General features: G+C 40.4%; 1 protein-coding gene across 1 annotated transcript in view; it reads right to left on the reverse strand.

Annotated features, from left to right (window-relative positions):
- Positions 1–4,638: 4,638 nt before the first annotated feature.
- Positions 4,639–17,207, reverse strand: part of DNAI3 (dynein axonemal intermediate chain 3) — a 2,012,519-nt gene continuing 1,999,950 nt past the window's right edge. The window contains exon 23 of the mRNA XM_069641699.1: positions 4,639–4,886. Coding sequence (XP_069497800.1) covers positions 4,776–4,886 — 111 coding nt within the window. The 3' untranslated portion in view covers positions 4,639–4,775. The remainder of the gene's footprint in view (positions 4,887–17,207) is intronic.

A 17,207-nucleotide genomic window follows, 5' to 3' on the forward strand; every position in this document is an offset into this window, starting at 1 on the left:
CCGCTCTCGCCTGGAGTATTATGTGTGAAACTTCCCGTGCACCCCCAAAATACACGTACCCCGCTCGCACAAGGCCTATCGCGTGTGAAACTTCCCATGCACCCCCAAAATACACATACCCCGTTCGCACTAGGTCTATCGCGTGTCAAACTCCCCGCGTACCCCCCAAATACATGTACCCCGCTCTCGCTTGGAGTATCGCATGTGAAACTTCCCGCGTACCCCCAAAATACATGTACCCTGCTCGCACAAGGCTTATCGCATGTGAAACTTCCTGCGTACCTCCCAAATACATGTACCCCACTCTTGCCTGGAGTATCGCGTGTGAAACTTTCCGCGCACCCGCAAAATACACGTACCCCGCTCACGCCTGGAGTATCGCGTGTGAATCTTCCTGCGCAACCCCAAAACACACGTACCCCACTCGCACAAGGCCTATCGTGTGTGAAACTTTCCGCGCACCCACAAAATACACATATCCCGCTCGCACAAGGCCTATCGCGTCTGAAACTCCCAGCGTACCCCCCGAATACACGTACCCCGCTCTCGTCTGGAGTATCTTGTGTGAAACTTCCCACGTATCCCCCAAATACACATACCCCGCTCGCATAAGGCCTATCGCGTGTGATACTCCCCACGCACCCCCGAAATACACATGCCCGCTCTCGGCCAAGGCCTATCGCGTGTGAAACTCCCCGCGAACCCCCAAAATACACACAGGCACCCCATCCACCCTGGCCATGCCCCACAGGCAGCCCACTCACCCTGGGCATCCCCCAGAGGCAGCCCACACCACAGGAGGGGTGCTTTTTCTATGCAATTTACCTGGCACGAGCGGGATACGCTTATTCCGAGGGGTGCGCCAGTACATTTTCATGCTTTTGGGTGCCGTGAGCAGGGTGCGCGTAGTATTTTTACGTGATTACAGTGTACCAGCCCTGTAAGCTGGTGCAGGGTTAGCGCGGCCCTTTGCGCTGCATTGGGGATTTCAATGCCTTTTCCTTGCACAAGGGCCATTCTTGGGGGCGTAACTGGGACTGCGGGATGTTCTCTGCGCCAGCGCTCAAAATGGCTTAGTAATTCCATGAATATGCGGTGCGCCAGAATGCTGTTTAACGCACATGGCTGGCGCACGCTGGCGCACGCTCCCTCTCTGCGCTGGTCACGTGCGCTGCCTCTGCGTTGAAATCTATGAATTACCCCCTTAATCTTTAAGCAATATAACCTGAGCAGGGGGGCATTAGCAGGCCAGGTAATGCTCTCCCTGCGAGGGTTATATTGCTATAAGTATCCCGGCACGTTGTACCGGAATACTAATATTGTTTTCTTTTTAAAGTTGAGAAATGACATGTTTGCTGTTTCTCAACTTATTGGGGAGAAGGGAATTACACATAGTCCCTTTTCCCTTTCCATGGCAGTTATTTGCATGTCGAGACACACCAGGAACACTACTGTTCCTGGGGCTGGTGAAGGATAGCAGTGCAAGTTAAGTGGGTGGGGGAATGAGGGGGGTTCTAAATATGTGGAAAAGTGGGCTGGGGATAGGGTTGTGGGGAGCGCAATCATTTGTCACTTGTGGCAAGATAAGCTGTATATCAAATACTGTAAATAAAATGAAAGTAGCCATCCCCTCTGTTTAAAGGTTAGTTAAACACGGACTAGAAAATACACATTTCATTATCAATGCCATGAGTGGCCACCGGATAGCACATATATTAGCTTGATTGGTGTATTTGGGGTTTCCTCATCACAAAAGATAGTTTGAGCTAATGCACTTTCACCAAAATTGCAGGGTTACTTTCCTAATTTCCAGAGTGTGCAATTTATAAGAGTGAAAGAACCTATGTGCAGTCTGTTCCCCAGAGAAAAGTGCATTCTTCACTCTACATAAAGGTTGATACAGGACTAATACCAGGAGTTATTTTGATTCCACATTTGCATTCTTGTTAGAAACATACCAATATTGGTATATTCAATTCCTGATGCCCAGAGAAGAGCCACACAACGTCAAATATAAAATTTTTATTTCCATTGAAAATTACATTTATCAAATGTATTAAACGGCAAAGATAACACTAATGAAAAATATATACAGTTGTGCTGAAATTACGCTAGTGTTTCATAGACAAACAGATTACATAATCTCTTCATATGAACAAAATATGATAACTGCTGAATATTTCTTATTGTGGATCTCTCTCTCTCTGTCATACCCTCTAATGTATCTCTCTCATATCGTCTAATGTATTACCATTACATATCTTACTGCAATGACTGTTGTTCTATACTCAAACAGAAAATGATTGTGTATGCATCACGAAGGCTTTATTCCAACAATATACGTTTTCCCTTAGTTTCACATAAAGAATAGGAGGAACCACCGTCTTGTGTCTTTCACTCTCCCTATACTCAAAAATATCCCCATCACACTAAAATAAAACATTATCAGTATAGATGACATTATCCTATCCCTTGACAAGGTCCAGCTATCACTTTAACCAGACATATGCAATTAGGGAAACAAATAACAATTGTAATCCCGGTGTCCATAATTAGGGGGGAGACCAAAGCATTCTCTTCACACCTGTTTCCAACGGAATCTTAATCTCTCTGGGTAAGTGCAATATGCTTAAGTATTCCTTTTTCCCGTCTGTCTATTTTGCAAGAACTTTGGAAAAAATTAAGATTTTAGAATCAAATTAAGGGATTTTAGTACCCAGCCAGGGACAGCCAGATTTAACAATCAATCTGATTGGCCCTTGTCAGGTTGTTACCAGCCAGAGAAAGCCTTAGCTGCTGATGTTCCAAGTTCCAAGTCCCTCAATGTTTGTGCCCTTTCTGCGACTGGCCGCCGTGGAAAGGGAGAGGGGACTACATGTATTCTCTTATCCTTGTACCATGGTGGCAATCTTCATTGTTTCCTTTTTCCTTGTTTTTGAATGGCCGCCATGGAAAGGGAGAAAGGACTATATTATTTTATACCATTGCTAAACGCCAAGGCATCTCACAACTTAAAAAAAGACACTATTAGTACCCCGGCCTTACGGGCCATAGTACTAATAGCAAAAGGTGCTTTGATGGGGGGGTGTAACCACTTCAGGTAATGCCCCGGGGCATACATTAATGTCCCGGGCCATTACCTGAATCCTTAATGTCACCCCAGGAAGGGGCATAGTGTTAAGTGATGGTTCGTTGGTTTGATGTTTGAACTGAATCTATACATATTCCGATGACAGATAGAAAATAAAGACTACTGAAAGATATTGAACATATATAAAGAGATTTCAATTTCTTTGGAAACAGGAAACAAGGGGATAACTTGGGTCTGCCTCCTGACTATGGACTCAGGGAATTTGGATTCCAATGTTAGTTGATAATCTGATTGCTGACAAAAGTGATAATTGGGGCTCGTGGAGGAATAAGATATTGAAAATTGAAACTGATATTGCATCGCTTTAGTGTGATGAAAATAAAGGGTGGGGGGTACAGAGAGGCAGTTGGCAATGTGTTTTCCTATTTTATGTGAAACTGAGAAAAAGGTATTTTGTTAACAAAACCTTTGTCATATAGACACAGTTCATGTTTGATTATATTAGAAAAAGAAGACTGAATGTCTAAGCATTAGAAAACATTATAAAGTGAGAGAAATCATTGTATGTAAACTTATTTTGGATTATTTGGTCTGTACCAGATATATACAGGTACAACCCTACAAGAAATTCAGCATTTCTTTTTTTTTAAAAAAAGGTACTGAACTGTAGAGCCATTTTAAGATGTAAATAATTGTCTATTCTGTTCAACTGAGAGATGTAAAGTGGTGAGGTTATGTCTAAGAAAGTAATTAAATTATTTATGCATGTAATGCACGTGTACAATGTGCATTGTACTATTTCAAATATGAGCTGCAATTCTGAGGGTTCTGGGTGCCAATTATCTATACATTTCTATTTAATCATGCAGGATGGATACTAATGAAAATCCAATAGAATCCTACAGGAAAAACGTATATTGGGAAAGTAAAAGAAATACCCGGAGGAATAGGACTCATGTGAATGGAGATGAAAATCAAGGCATATTTTAAGATTGTCCTGTGGGTGGGCTGTAGACTTTAAGTACAAAGGTGATTTGGTGTCAACATTACTGCTGAATTTCTGAGATGGCTTTATCCATGTAATAGACTGCATTCACCACTACTCATTTCCACCACTCATCCCATAATACTTCAGTAAGTCATACACCATTTACTAAGAACATTTTAAAAAATGTTGGCACTTGGGTAACAGTTCCCCTAGAGGTAAACACATGAAAAACTTGATTTGCAAGCATGGTGAAAAGGACAGTGCCAATTTCAACTACAAAAATAGAATTATATTTAGACAAATTCAAGTTGGCACCTTGCATGGCAGACTTTAATATTGAAATAAATATACATCCATAGTGTTTCACCTTCTATTTACTGAAATAAAAATTCTATTAATCTTTCACTCCAATGTCAAATTAATATTGGTATGCTAGTAGCGACTTGAAATGCATACCATGTAACTAATATAGTAATAAAAAGAAGGGAATACATGGAGGGAAGTAAGGAAACTAAGAAAACAAAGGAAAGGAGTACATTTAAGGAAAGGAAGGAAGGAAAGGAAAGACAGAAGGAAATTAACCTTAAAGATCAGAACGCATTTGCTAACTTTATAAGCAATAATGATAGCTTTAATTACATGTACTGTGTTATTCAATGGAAATTTAACACATTTTATATCTGCTTCATTTAAATTTCAGACAGCAAGTGCTGCCAAAGTAGTCTTCTCAAGCTCCAAATAGGCTTCATATTCCTTTTTTTTGTCTTCTTCAACTTGCTCTTTTGTTTTTTGTACTGGGGCAGTTTCCTGGGTGAAACACGAACAAACAAGTTTTATTAAGCTTGATATTAAATAACACTTTTAAGTTTCAATAAACTGAATTGCATTGGTTAGACAATGAAGTTATGTGATAGTGTGCTGGTGGGGCCTTAATTAAAGTAAATGCTACAGGGTAGCAGTACAGAATATTTAATGAAGTACTGATTGGAAATCCCTTTTAGGAAGGACATTGACATATTTGACACCAAATAATGTTCTAATAGTTCTATGGACAAGTGTGGAATGCCTATTGGAAAATTGGTGTAATTCATTACAGGGACAACAATATGTACAGTTTGATAGAAAATTCACAGCAATAAGACCTTTCTTCATTAAAAAAATAAATAAATATATATATACATTTTCACTGAAAAAACATTGTTAAAGGGATGTCATGGTTACAAGTAAAACCGGAAAACCCTTGAAATTTGCCAGTTATGGTCTGCTAAGCAACCATAACTCGTGCCACCTCAGTGCACTACTAAGACTAACACCACCCAGGATATCAAAGATGACATCACAAATGTCACGGATGCCAATTTTTCATGAACGTTGGAAATGTCCCTAAGGCTAGTGTAATGAAGGTTCGTTGCACTGAGTGCAATGTTGTACTCAGCCTCGGGAAACCTGGCTTGTATTCTTATGGGATGACTTCCATGAGGCGCCACACCAAATCGGCCCACAGGAGTATTCTGAGGAAGGCAATACCTTTCTCAGGTAAGAACAGGTTGACTTCCTCCATCCCATCATCTTCGTCTGCTGCTGTCACCACAAAGGATACTCCTTTCGGGCAGAGGATCCTAGCAGGGGGCTTCACAGGCCATACAGAACGCTGTTGGTCTTTAAATTTTGAAGGTGACAGTGCTATGTATGTACTGTGAAGCACCAATCTGCAGGCGTGAGCAGTTTCGGAGTGCTTTTGAGGCTGCGGTCAAAGAGCATGAGAAACACTGCCACTTACCTGATTAAGGCCCGCCCAACATCTTCCTCTCTTCATCTGCCCCTTTGTCCCTGTGGTTGGTGCCCCTTCCCTCCCCTATCCTGCCTCTCCTGAGAAAAATGCCAATAAAAATACGAAATTGAAAAAATACCAAAAAAAGGTTCCTTTACGATCCACCTTTCACAGTTAAAAAATAGAAGTGCGAAAAAAAGCTGCAGGCCCTTGTGCACCCTGCAAAGTCCGCGGACAGCACAGTAATCTGCGGACATCTGAAAAATGCTGGCGTGGGACAACTGGAATCATTGTAATTGTTTGGCATTCAAAAAGGGTGGCTCTTAAAAGAATCGTTTTTTGGGGTTTAAGGCGTTTATATATTTTTTTAAATTTTTGGTTTTACAAACTGAACTAAGAAGACATTTCACTGATTTTGATTATTTCCTCTCACTTTCATAAAAACTACTTCAAAGCATTTTGAATTTTTTCCACAGAAATCTATTTACCCATATCAGTTACATGGACTCCATTGCACCGAAAAATGTTGGTCAAGTTTAATGTTCTCATTATGAAATAATGTCATGCCAAAATCACGACAAAAGCACACACACCTTTATTGACATTGTGTCTGGCTTTTTCCATATTCGGACCAAATGAACTGGAACGCATCCACATCAGCGCAATGCGTGAACAAATTATTTTGGAATTAGGGAACATTTCCTTCAACTTTCACAATGTCTCCTTCATTGCAAACTGCAAAGAAATTCCAGTCACGTTCCCAAACTGTTCCCACCACAATGAATGATAATAATGCCAGGATACTTCAATTGAAGCATGTTTGCACAAAATGGGAGCAAATCCAGCCACTTCATGCCACACACTCCGTACCAAAACACTTCCAATTCAAGGAATCCAAGATTTCTGGATATTCCACAATGCTCAGCATACACCTTCACCCAGTGGAACCAAGAATCCCCCAAAATCCAAACACTCTGCCTGCTGAAAGACATTGCCATGGCCATTTTCAATACTCTCACAACTCCTACTAACAAAACTGCTGCTACCCTTCCTGTACACCACACCCAGAAAACCTGATTGGCTGATCCCCCAATGTCTGTGAATGTTTGCAGTCTCTGCAGTCCCCTTTCCATGCCAAGCAACCTCAAAAAACCCAGATGTGGCACGTGTCGTTCGTGGACTACCACTGTGTCCGCGAACAGACCATCCGATTGAAGGGTATCAGGAGGTTCACACTTAATTTAAACAATTTATTATATACTGGTGGCTCGTAAAAGAGCCTTTTTTCAGTTTTGCTTTTCTTACTTTTATTTCCTAAAACTACTTACAAATGTTTTCATATGCACTGTACATCTTTGTAGGTGCATACATAGCAGCACTGTGTTACTGTTTCATAAAATGAGGCAAAAGCATATGAAATAGACAATGTTCACATGACACTCAGTGTCTGACAGTTTAATATGTTAGCAGCACATGCATACATCCCAACATCACCCATTCCAATGTATTGGTGCTTCTTAAGTCTTTCCTTTTTCCTTTGCATTATGTCAGTTCCAATACCAATTGCCCATAATAAAACACAAACTGCAAGTCCCAGAATGCAAAGAAAAAAAAAACACAACTTCAAGATTCAAAACTGTGACACGTACATCAAATGACCATATAAAATGTTGTGCTTTTCAAAATATTTATTGGAATGCATTTTTAAGAAAGTAAAAAAAATGCATATCTGCGTTTACAGCAGCACTATGTCACTTTTTCATAAAAGAAAGTAAAAACAGATAACATAACCAGTTTTCCTGTCTTGGCAGCCCAAGCATGGAATGCCCTTACCCCTTCATTGCGAGCTGACCAACCATTTGACATGTTTAGACACAATACTATAAAATGGCTTGTTAATAATGACCCACACGGCCATCCTTGGTCCTATATACACATGAATTATCATTAGCCCTAGAGTCTGTAATCTTTTAGTCTCTTTGGCTGACTATCAGCTACATGTGATCATTGTGTACATTTGTATAGACACCAATGCATTATTTGTAACTTGTATTAATTTTTATATATACTCCTTCATGTTATCTGTAATAGTATTCAACTGTATGCAAGCTTTCATTTTTGTTTATATTATAACTAAGCTGAAAGTATTCTTGTACCATGCAAAGGCGCCCAGATACCCCCGGGTCGGGTGCACCATACAAATAAATAAACAAACATAGATTTCTACACCATGTGTAATTGGCACTCAGTGGGTGCCAGGTTACTATATTCACAGTACATGTGTACATCCTAACATGACCCATTCCAATCTTTGGCTGCTTACACAGTCCTACTTTCTTCTGTACGTTCTGTGACTTGTACTCCAACTTCACAATGGTAAAAGTGGAACTTGTAGTCCCATAATGCAAGCAAAAAATCTAGGACTATATAAACACCTACAAAATAGAATGCATCATGTTGGCAAGTATGCATATACTCCTAACATATTAAAGTTCTACACACCAACTGCCAGTTAAAAGTGTACTACACATCTTTTCTATCAACTTTTCGTCTCTTTTACAAATTGTTAGAGCTTCTACAAATGTACATACGCATTTCTTAACTGTCAAGAAAATTCTCCTAAAAGCAACCATTTTTAACTCTCCACCAATTTTATTAACTTTTTCCCGATCACTCCTCCTTCCATTCTGAATATGAACCTTGCTTCCTAAAAGTACTTCGCCATTACCACATATCCCCACTAACTTTCTTTTACAATTAAAGGAAAGAAGCACATCACTGCAATCAACAACCAAAAAATGAATACCCTTCGGATCCAGCAAAGTAAGTACATTAATGTACCAGGTATATGTATGCAATTATAGCTGCACAGTTCCATATATATATATATATATATATATATATATATATTACCCTAGACTACTCTTTTCAAACCAACATTTCTTTCACTCTAGCCCATTATATTCCACCATTCATACTCCTACTATTCCCATGTAACGCTCACCTGACTCCCACGGAGGCGCTGGCCTGGTTCGCGCTGCTGTGACCTCTTCTAAGGTGATGCACAGGGTTCGGAAGAAGGACTGGACCGGGCCCCCAAATCTGGTTTGTCTGGCTCGCAGAAGTATCCTTCTGTAGACGACAATATGGGATTAACTGTCTGCGGGGTAATGCAATCAGCCTCCCACTTTCCCCTCTCACCCTCCTCGAAACCCTTCTGTGATTCCTCGTAGCGTCTCACCTTAGGGTCTGGAAGGACGAGCTCTCCATCCTGCTTCTGATGCAGGGGCGCGTTGGTATCCAGTTACTTCACTGGATTTTCGGATTGGTGAGAACCAAACTTGCTTGGCTTCCAGGTGTTTTTTGATAAGGGGTTCCGCTTGTGTCCATGCATTAATGTACTAATGCTAGTGTATTTTTGCCCATAGGGACCGGGGTACGGAATGCCGGGGAAAAGGCACCGACCCGAGATGAGAGGTGAAATCCTTGTAGAAATCAGGTAAGTCTTTAATGAGCGTTTTTTGGCAATGTCTTTTCATTCGCTCATTAACGCTGATGTCTCTTTTTCCCCTTAGGGGCCGGGGTCCGGAAATGCCAGGATGCGGCGCGGACCCGAAATGAAGAGGGAATGAATCAACAGGTAAGTCTTAACATGGAGATTTAGCTTTCCTTATTCCCTTCTCTCTCTCACCTTTTGTTCTGGTCTTTTTCTCCCTAGGCGCTGAGGCGTGACTGCGAATCCGGATGATTGCTGCTGAACATGGAGGCGCCCTGTAAAGTTGAGTAGAATGCGGCGCTGCAGCGATCGACGCGATGTGCTTTTAAATAAAAGTCTTCCTTTTCAGGATTGTCGGCGAGATGTCTCCGGGATGCGGATTTAGCATGTAAGGACTTTTCCTTCTTCTGTTCTCTTCTTCTCTTCCTTTGCAGGTGATCCAGGATGCTGGCAGGCGTGGCAGAAGTCAGGATGCAGGAGCAGACACGGTGAGCGTCCAGCTGCTAGATGCAGAACAACGCGAAGCACGTGTGGCTGTTCGGGTGGGGTTTAAATAGCCTTGGGAGAAGTTCCAGGTATGTATCCTTCCTCCAATCAGGTATGTATCCTTCCCCGACCACGCCCGGATGGTAAATTAGTCCCACAGGTAAAGTAGTTCCTTTCAGGCCTCAAGGAGGCCGGGATCCTGCAGCATGGTCTGCATCAGGTAAGTGCACCCAAGCACTTCCATAATGAGCCTGGTGCCTATGACGCTGGGACTGATGTCTTTTATGAGCCTGGCGACATAAGCGCCAGGACACTGTCCAAAGGGCCCCTATATGGGGTTGCTGGGTCCTTCCTTGGGGACTGGATGTCCGCTTTCGGGGACGCAGGGCTTCAACCGGCTCCCCGGGAGCGGGCATCATGACATCCCATCTACACACCACCATTGCAACATTCACTCTGTTCCTCAAAAAAGCACAATCACCGTACAGATTCCATCACAGCACCACTGCCTTCCTCACTAACCTAACACCATCACAGCTCTGTACACTCGTATTCTCACAACCTTCCCAACCACACCTAATATACCACCTCACAATCAAACAGCAATGTATTCATCTCTACAATCACACCCACAGACCCATGCACCATTGATGCATATACATTGCACAACTTTCTAACGCAACCTTTCTCTTTTCCCCAACAGACTCAACAAAATGTCTAATAAACAGCAACTCTGTAGAAAAGAAAGAGAGAGTAGAGCAAATAAAACTATAAGCACACCAAATAGTCATCCACCTCGAAAGCAATTTATAGAAAACATTAAAATAAAAGAGCTAGTAACCTCATTAAACAAAACTAAACTAGCCACACCTAAAGAAAGTGACGCCCCTCTTGCAAAAACAAAAAGTAAAACATGTACAAAGAAAAGCAGACCTACTAACAAACCCAATCCTCTATCAACCAGTGTTAACATACTCACGGTAAAGCAATCCAAAAAAAGGATGTTACAAAAATGTTTCCACCATAGAGATCTTCCCAAACTTATATAAACATGTGAAAAGTCACAATCTTCTCTTAAAAACTTCAGCAGGAGAGTAATCCTAAAAGCTATAAATGACAGTGCTTTCCTACTTAAGAGAAAACTGTTTATATAGAGGTTAAACAAAATGAAACTACTAACTAAATTAATCAATAAATTGCAACAAGTAGTTCTAAACATGTGCAGTGTCAATGTAGAGACCTTTTCAAACTTAGTGATGGTGAATGGATTCACACAAGCAGCACAGAATCGTACTTCAATGAAGAAGCTTATAAACAAGAACACCAAAAAACTAATTCCATCGACAATTGTGGTTGAGGGTATGAAATGGTGGAACAAACCATTATGGCAAAAGAAACCCTTATAGAAGAAAGTCCCCAACACACTTTGAACCAAATGCTCCTTTCACCCAAACAAACTATCCAGTGTACAAATGGGCATGCAGCTCAATGTGTAATGTACGCCAATAAGCCTTTAAATCTTTATGATAATTCCTCAATCAATATGTGAAACTAAAAGACAAAAGTAAAATGAACATTTTACAAACCATAAACTCCTGTCCAATGCACAGCCACTCTGGTCTACGAGGACATTCATTAGTCTGTATTTAGAATCTGCTTGCAAAAGCACTTTCCACCACATCAAAATGTTAGCAACACACCATTCTACTATACGGAATCTTGTGCATCGACTATACTATGCAAAAAGTCCTGCTCTAGAACTGCAACATTTAAATAACATTCTCTTACATGGAACAGCCAAAGAACTCCTTCAACAAATAGAGCACATCCAACATAAATACTTTCGAACTGAAGGTGACTTAGAAATGTCTCTACCTTTAGAAAACATTACCGAAAACCTCATAAACACCAATGTGCTAATAAAGACATACAAAAATAAAATAGCTAAATTTCAAAACACATCTGCTGAAATACCAGACCAAATATGTGTCTGTTGCCACAGAACGTTTTATAAAAAGAGCACGAAAATAGTAGATCTAGCTTACAAAATAGAAGACAATGAAGAATCCCAATGGATCCAATTAGCTTTATATCTAACAGCAGAAGTTATATACAAAATAACTAACCCCTCAAGAGTGTGCACGTACTGCAACACAAAGTTTGACAATAACGAAAAACATACACATGTGGGTTCCACCGTGGGGAAAAAAAACAAGCTTAGTTTGCACCTGTTTATAAATTAAAGTGTACAGGTATGTGAATCCACAACAGATATTCCATGAAGCATTTCTGGCATGATGATCCAGAAGGAACACATATTGTGAGCAATTACTGGTTTGAATGTGCCATTATTAATTTTAATCAAACAAAGTTTTTATAATCAAAAAGAAAAAACAATTCAAATGCATGAAATTAGCAAAATACAAAAAGCAAAAAACAGAGTACACCAACAGATCAGACATCTACAGTTATTGATCTATGTGACACTATAAATGTTTCTGTGAAAATATTTTCTTCCATGTAGGTGTATATCTTGGGACAATACATTTGAAGGAAAAGGTCATAGAAATTAGATAGAAAAGAATAAAGATGTCCACTAGGTATAATGCAGAAAGGAGAAGGCACAGTAGAGAGATACAATTAAAGAAAGATGTTTGAATTAAACAGAATTGTACATTGATTTTGTGAACTCATTATTCCATGGTTAGAAAAAACCATTTACTCCATGTTTTATATTTAATGAGTCTTTCCTAACTTAGAGACTCCAAGGTTCAAAGGTTTTATTCCCCTAGGTTGAAGTCCGTCTTGAGTGAGGGCTTCAAAGTCCTAAAGTCCATATGCCTAGGTTGGGGTCTGCCAACGTGTTAGTAAAAAAACTAAATGATCTGTTACAGGAATCTCGTAAAGGTTTCATGAGATCCCTGTTGGCACATGTTTCGGCGAGGAAACTTCTAGGTCATATCGCCTTCGTCGGGGCATCTTCGTGGACCCTGTGAAATGCACAGTATGTGTGTTTTAGTCACACGCCAGAAGTGATCAACGTATCATTTTTAAGGGGCCATATTAGCCAAAGTGTAGGGGAAGTGGTAGACTCCAGCGTGCACCTCTCTGTCCAGTAGGGGGGCTGTGGGCAGAGGGGCAGCCAACACTTGTGACTAAAATTGACAGGCCACACAGCTTCCACATCGATGGTGGCCCACTCAGAGGTTCCACAGTCCAGTGTGAGGTGTCTCCTTGGTAAATTGGGAGTGTACCAATTAGTCATGTAAAGTCTTAGCCCTTTTAAAAGCAAATCTTGGTAATGGTTCCTCTGGCAGGTTAAGCTGTACAAGTGACCAACATTTACTGATTAGTTTCTTAACCTGAAAAGTGTGTGTGCCATGGGTGATCACACAAGTCATTTGTTTGTTAGTATCCTCCTCTGTGTGGTTTTTGGGAGGGGGTAAGGACTGTCTATCCGTGAATCTTGCTAGTTTTTTAGATCTTAATAGTAGTTTTTTGGGCATCCATGTGTTTTCAACCTAGTGTCTAGTTCTTCTGCATGTTTGTAAAAGTCCCCAAGAGAACTACAGTTTCTTCTGATATGTAAATATTGGCCATAAGGCAAATTGTCTTTGATATGTGCAGGGTGGTTACTTTGAAAGTGTAGTAATGTATTTCTATCACTACTTTTACGGTAAAGGCTACATTCCAAGCTCCCGTTGTTGTGTCTAATTATGAAGTCCATGAAGTGGAGTTCTGAGTAGCTGAATTCCATTGTGAACTGGATGTTTTCATCCTGCTTGTTTAACCAGCAGAGGAAGGATTTGAGTTTTTCTTCCATGTCGTTCCAGATAAATATGTATCTTCTCCAGTTGTTGATGTATTCATGCAAAGGGTTCAGATCAGTCAGAACATGTTCTGCTTCAAAGCTGGCCATAAACAAAATGGCTAAGATAGCGCAAATGCTGCGCCCATAGCAGTACCTTTTCTTTGAAGAAAAAATTGCTGGTTAAATACAAAAAAGTTTTTACATAGAGCTAAGGTCATGAGTTCTACTATAAAATTATGTGGAACACTAGCTTGCAGATTGTAAGTGCTCAGATGTTGCTGTATGCATTCAATGGCCCGGTTTTGGGAGATGCTGGTGTATAGGGATGTTATGTCCATGGTCACTAAGAGTTGTTTAATGGGGTCAAAGTTTAGTTTCTGAAAGAATTTTATGGTGTCTGTGTAGTGTCCCTAAGGTATGTTGCAGTACGAACACTCATGGGTTTAAGAAATGTGTCTACGAATGTGCATATCGGTTCCATAATAGATCCACAACCTCTGTTGTTCAGTAGTTTGTATACTATCTTCTGGTATTGTTGGATAGACATAATCACTATCCCCCCTCCTTTGTCTGCTTGTTTGATGATAAGGTTCTTGTTGAATCCTAATTTCTTCAGGTCTTCCCTTTCTTCTTTTGAAATATTGTATTGGAGAGTCACTTTTTTATGTTTCAGTTTGTTGAGATCCTTCAGAATTAATTTTTCAAAAGTCAGGATACCCTTAGGTATCTAATTGTACAGGGGCGTGAAAGTGGAGCGTGGGTGTAGTCCCGAGTCCATTACACTAACTTGTTCAGAGTGATCCTTAAAAAAAGTTCATTATCGTATCCTTCTGAGGAATCGGCATACGTCCATCTCTGTGTTGAACCAATCAGTGTGTCTAGAGTGCACAAATGTAAGGCCTTTTGACAGTACAGATATTTGTTCAGGGGACAATTCAACAGAAGAGAGATTAAAGATGGGTATATTATGTTGGTCATTCTTTACTGGAATGATTGTCTCCTCTGTCTCGGCCGTCTCCCCCGGTTCCGAACGGTAATACCCATGGTGGTGGTCCACAATTGTCTCCTCAGAATCCTCCTCTGCCTAAAAAAGAGGGTGGGTGGTGGTAGTGGGTAGTTCCTTTGTATTGGCTGTGGATTATATCTAGTGTTGTCTTCCGTTGCAGAGTCACTACTTGAGTCTGAAAATATCACCCACCTTCTTCTGCCAAATGGTCTTGGCTATGTGGATGTCATCCCTTGTTTGATTTGGGTTTCCAAGTAGTTCTCTTTTGTGTATGGATATATAACAACCAATTTACATTCTTTGATTTCCCTCATCAGTTTTCTTGTCTTCTTTATTATGGTAGATGCTTTGAAATCATCAAACAATTTATTGATGTCTTTCAACTGCTCACAAGCATATGTTAGCGTTGTGTTTGAGAGGAATTTTTCTTCCTCAGTGTCTAGTTCTCACTGTATCACTGCGCTCACTCATTGTGCTGTGGTGATGGTTAAGACCATAAGGTCCCTGCTGCATTTCGTAGCTATGTAGCTGAAATTAGTTGTGTACTCTTTGTCTCCTAGGAATAAACAGGGTTCATTTCTTACCACCAATCCTGCCGGAATATTAGCTTTGAGATATTCTCGTAAAATGTGACCATGTCATTCTGTTCTAAAGTTTTTCTTCTTATGTTTTAGTAGTACATCGCTGGTATTGGAACTGGTAAATGTTTGGTTGTTACCCGGTGGGTCAAACGGAGAAGGCCCACTGATAACCTCTGAGATTTGTATCTCGGTATAGCTAAGGTTTGTGTTTTCTGACATCCTAGGTCTGTTAGCTGTTTAAGAGAAAAAGAGATCTTATGGGATCCATTTAAGAGTGAGTGTTGTCTACCTCCAATCCGCACGCTCCCAACCCAACAGGGGCAAGGGAGGGAGAAATGTAGGGCCCACAGAGTAGTGATGAAGACCAGTAGTTGTGTCTTCATTAGAATTTTTTCTATCAGAATATCCCTGAGCAACTGGGTTGCTGACTACGTTTTCATAGGTAGTGTTACCGCCTTCTCCCACTGGTGGCTGGGGTAAGATACCTATACATACACATGTGGGTTCCACCGTGGGGGAAAAAAGTTTAGTTTGCACTTGTTTATAAATTAAAGTGTACAGGTACACGTATCCAAAACAGATATCCTGTGGAGTATTTCTGGCCTGATGATCCAAAAGAAACAGATATTGACAATAAAAAATTCCATCACGTGCTATCACTAATAACTTAGAAATATTCCCACTTCCAAAAGCTCTCCAACAGCTTAACTTGTATGAGAGCATTATAATACAAACAGTGCACCCATTTCAAGCTAATATGCGCCTTCAGCCAAAATAAGCCAAATTACCTTCATTCGAGTTACTGAAGGGCATCCTTGGCAAAGTAGTATATTTACCATTGGATCTAAAAGAAAATGTTCAAACTCTAGGACTACAATAGCCAATAGATCAATCTTTGATTGTACTAGATAATGGTGTGCCAACAAAAGACAAACAAATTTGGCAACAACAAGTTGACTTAAACAAAGTTAGACAAGCCCTACAATATCTAAAAGAAAACAATTGATACTACAACGTTATAAACATAGAGGGAAACTTGAGAGAAACCACCCACATTATTCAAGTCACCAGAAACTGGCCAATTTGATCCTGTTACAGCAGCCAACATTTTCGTCCAGTATACAATTCACCCACTGTACTCCAAAGACACAATTGACGATGCATTAGAAACATATCAAATGCATCAAGCCAAAGGATCCCCAATGAGCATATGGGAAAAAAGTGTAGAAGAACTTTCTTTTCCTCAACTCTTTCCTACAGGAAAAGGACGAAGATATGATAAAAGGTCCACATAAATTAGTGCATCAGAATAATGCTCTTTACGAATGTATTCTCAAGACTTCATATTCAGGCAAAATGTCAAATACATTTTCCACCTCCTCTTTGAAAGTGTACTAGCAACTCTATGCTATGGAGTTGCAGAGACATTAAAAACAGGCTCTAACTTTTTAAACATATTCGCTACCCAACTGCTTAAAAAAATAAAAGACAAAGATTAAGTTTTGCAGTCAAGTTACACAAATCTCTTAGCAAACATGCATGGTACAAAAGAATACTGGTTCCGAAGTCATGCTGATGTACGTTGTGTGCTAAGGAACCTAGGCCCACCCACATGGTTTGTTACTTTAAGTTGTGCAGAGTACACATGGGGTAACCTGCACGACTTCTTACGCACTGTAAAACCAAAATAAAGACGGAATAGACATAAAAACACCAGGAGAACTCTGTTCTCTTGACCCTGTAAATGTATCAAGGTACTTTCACCATTGCTTCATTGCCATGCTGCATTTTATCTGCAATAAAACTGCCCCTCCAGTCGTAGAAATGCAACACTTCTTTTGGGGAAACGAATATCAACCCAGAGGAGCACCACACATCCACATGCTTTTGTGGATAAAAGATGCTCTAAAATGTGGCCATGATAGTGACACCACTGTTTTACAGTTTATTGAAAAATGCATTACCTGCAACATTCCT

This window comes from Ambystoma mexicanum, chromosome 1q, assembly GCF_040938575.1.
Source record: "Ambystoma mexicanum isolate Mex_15411 chromosome 1q, UKY_AmexF1_1, whole genome shotgun sequence".
NCBI classification, from domain to species: Eukaryota; Metazoa; Chordata; class Amphibia; order Caudata; family Ambystomatidae; genus Ambystoma; species Ambystoma mexicanum.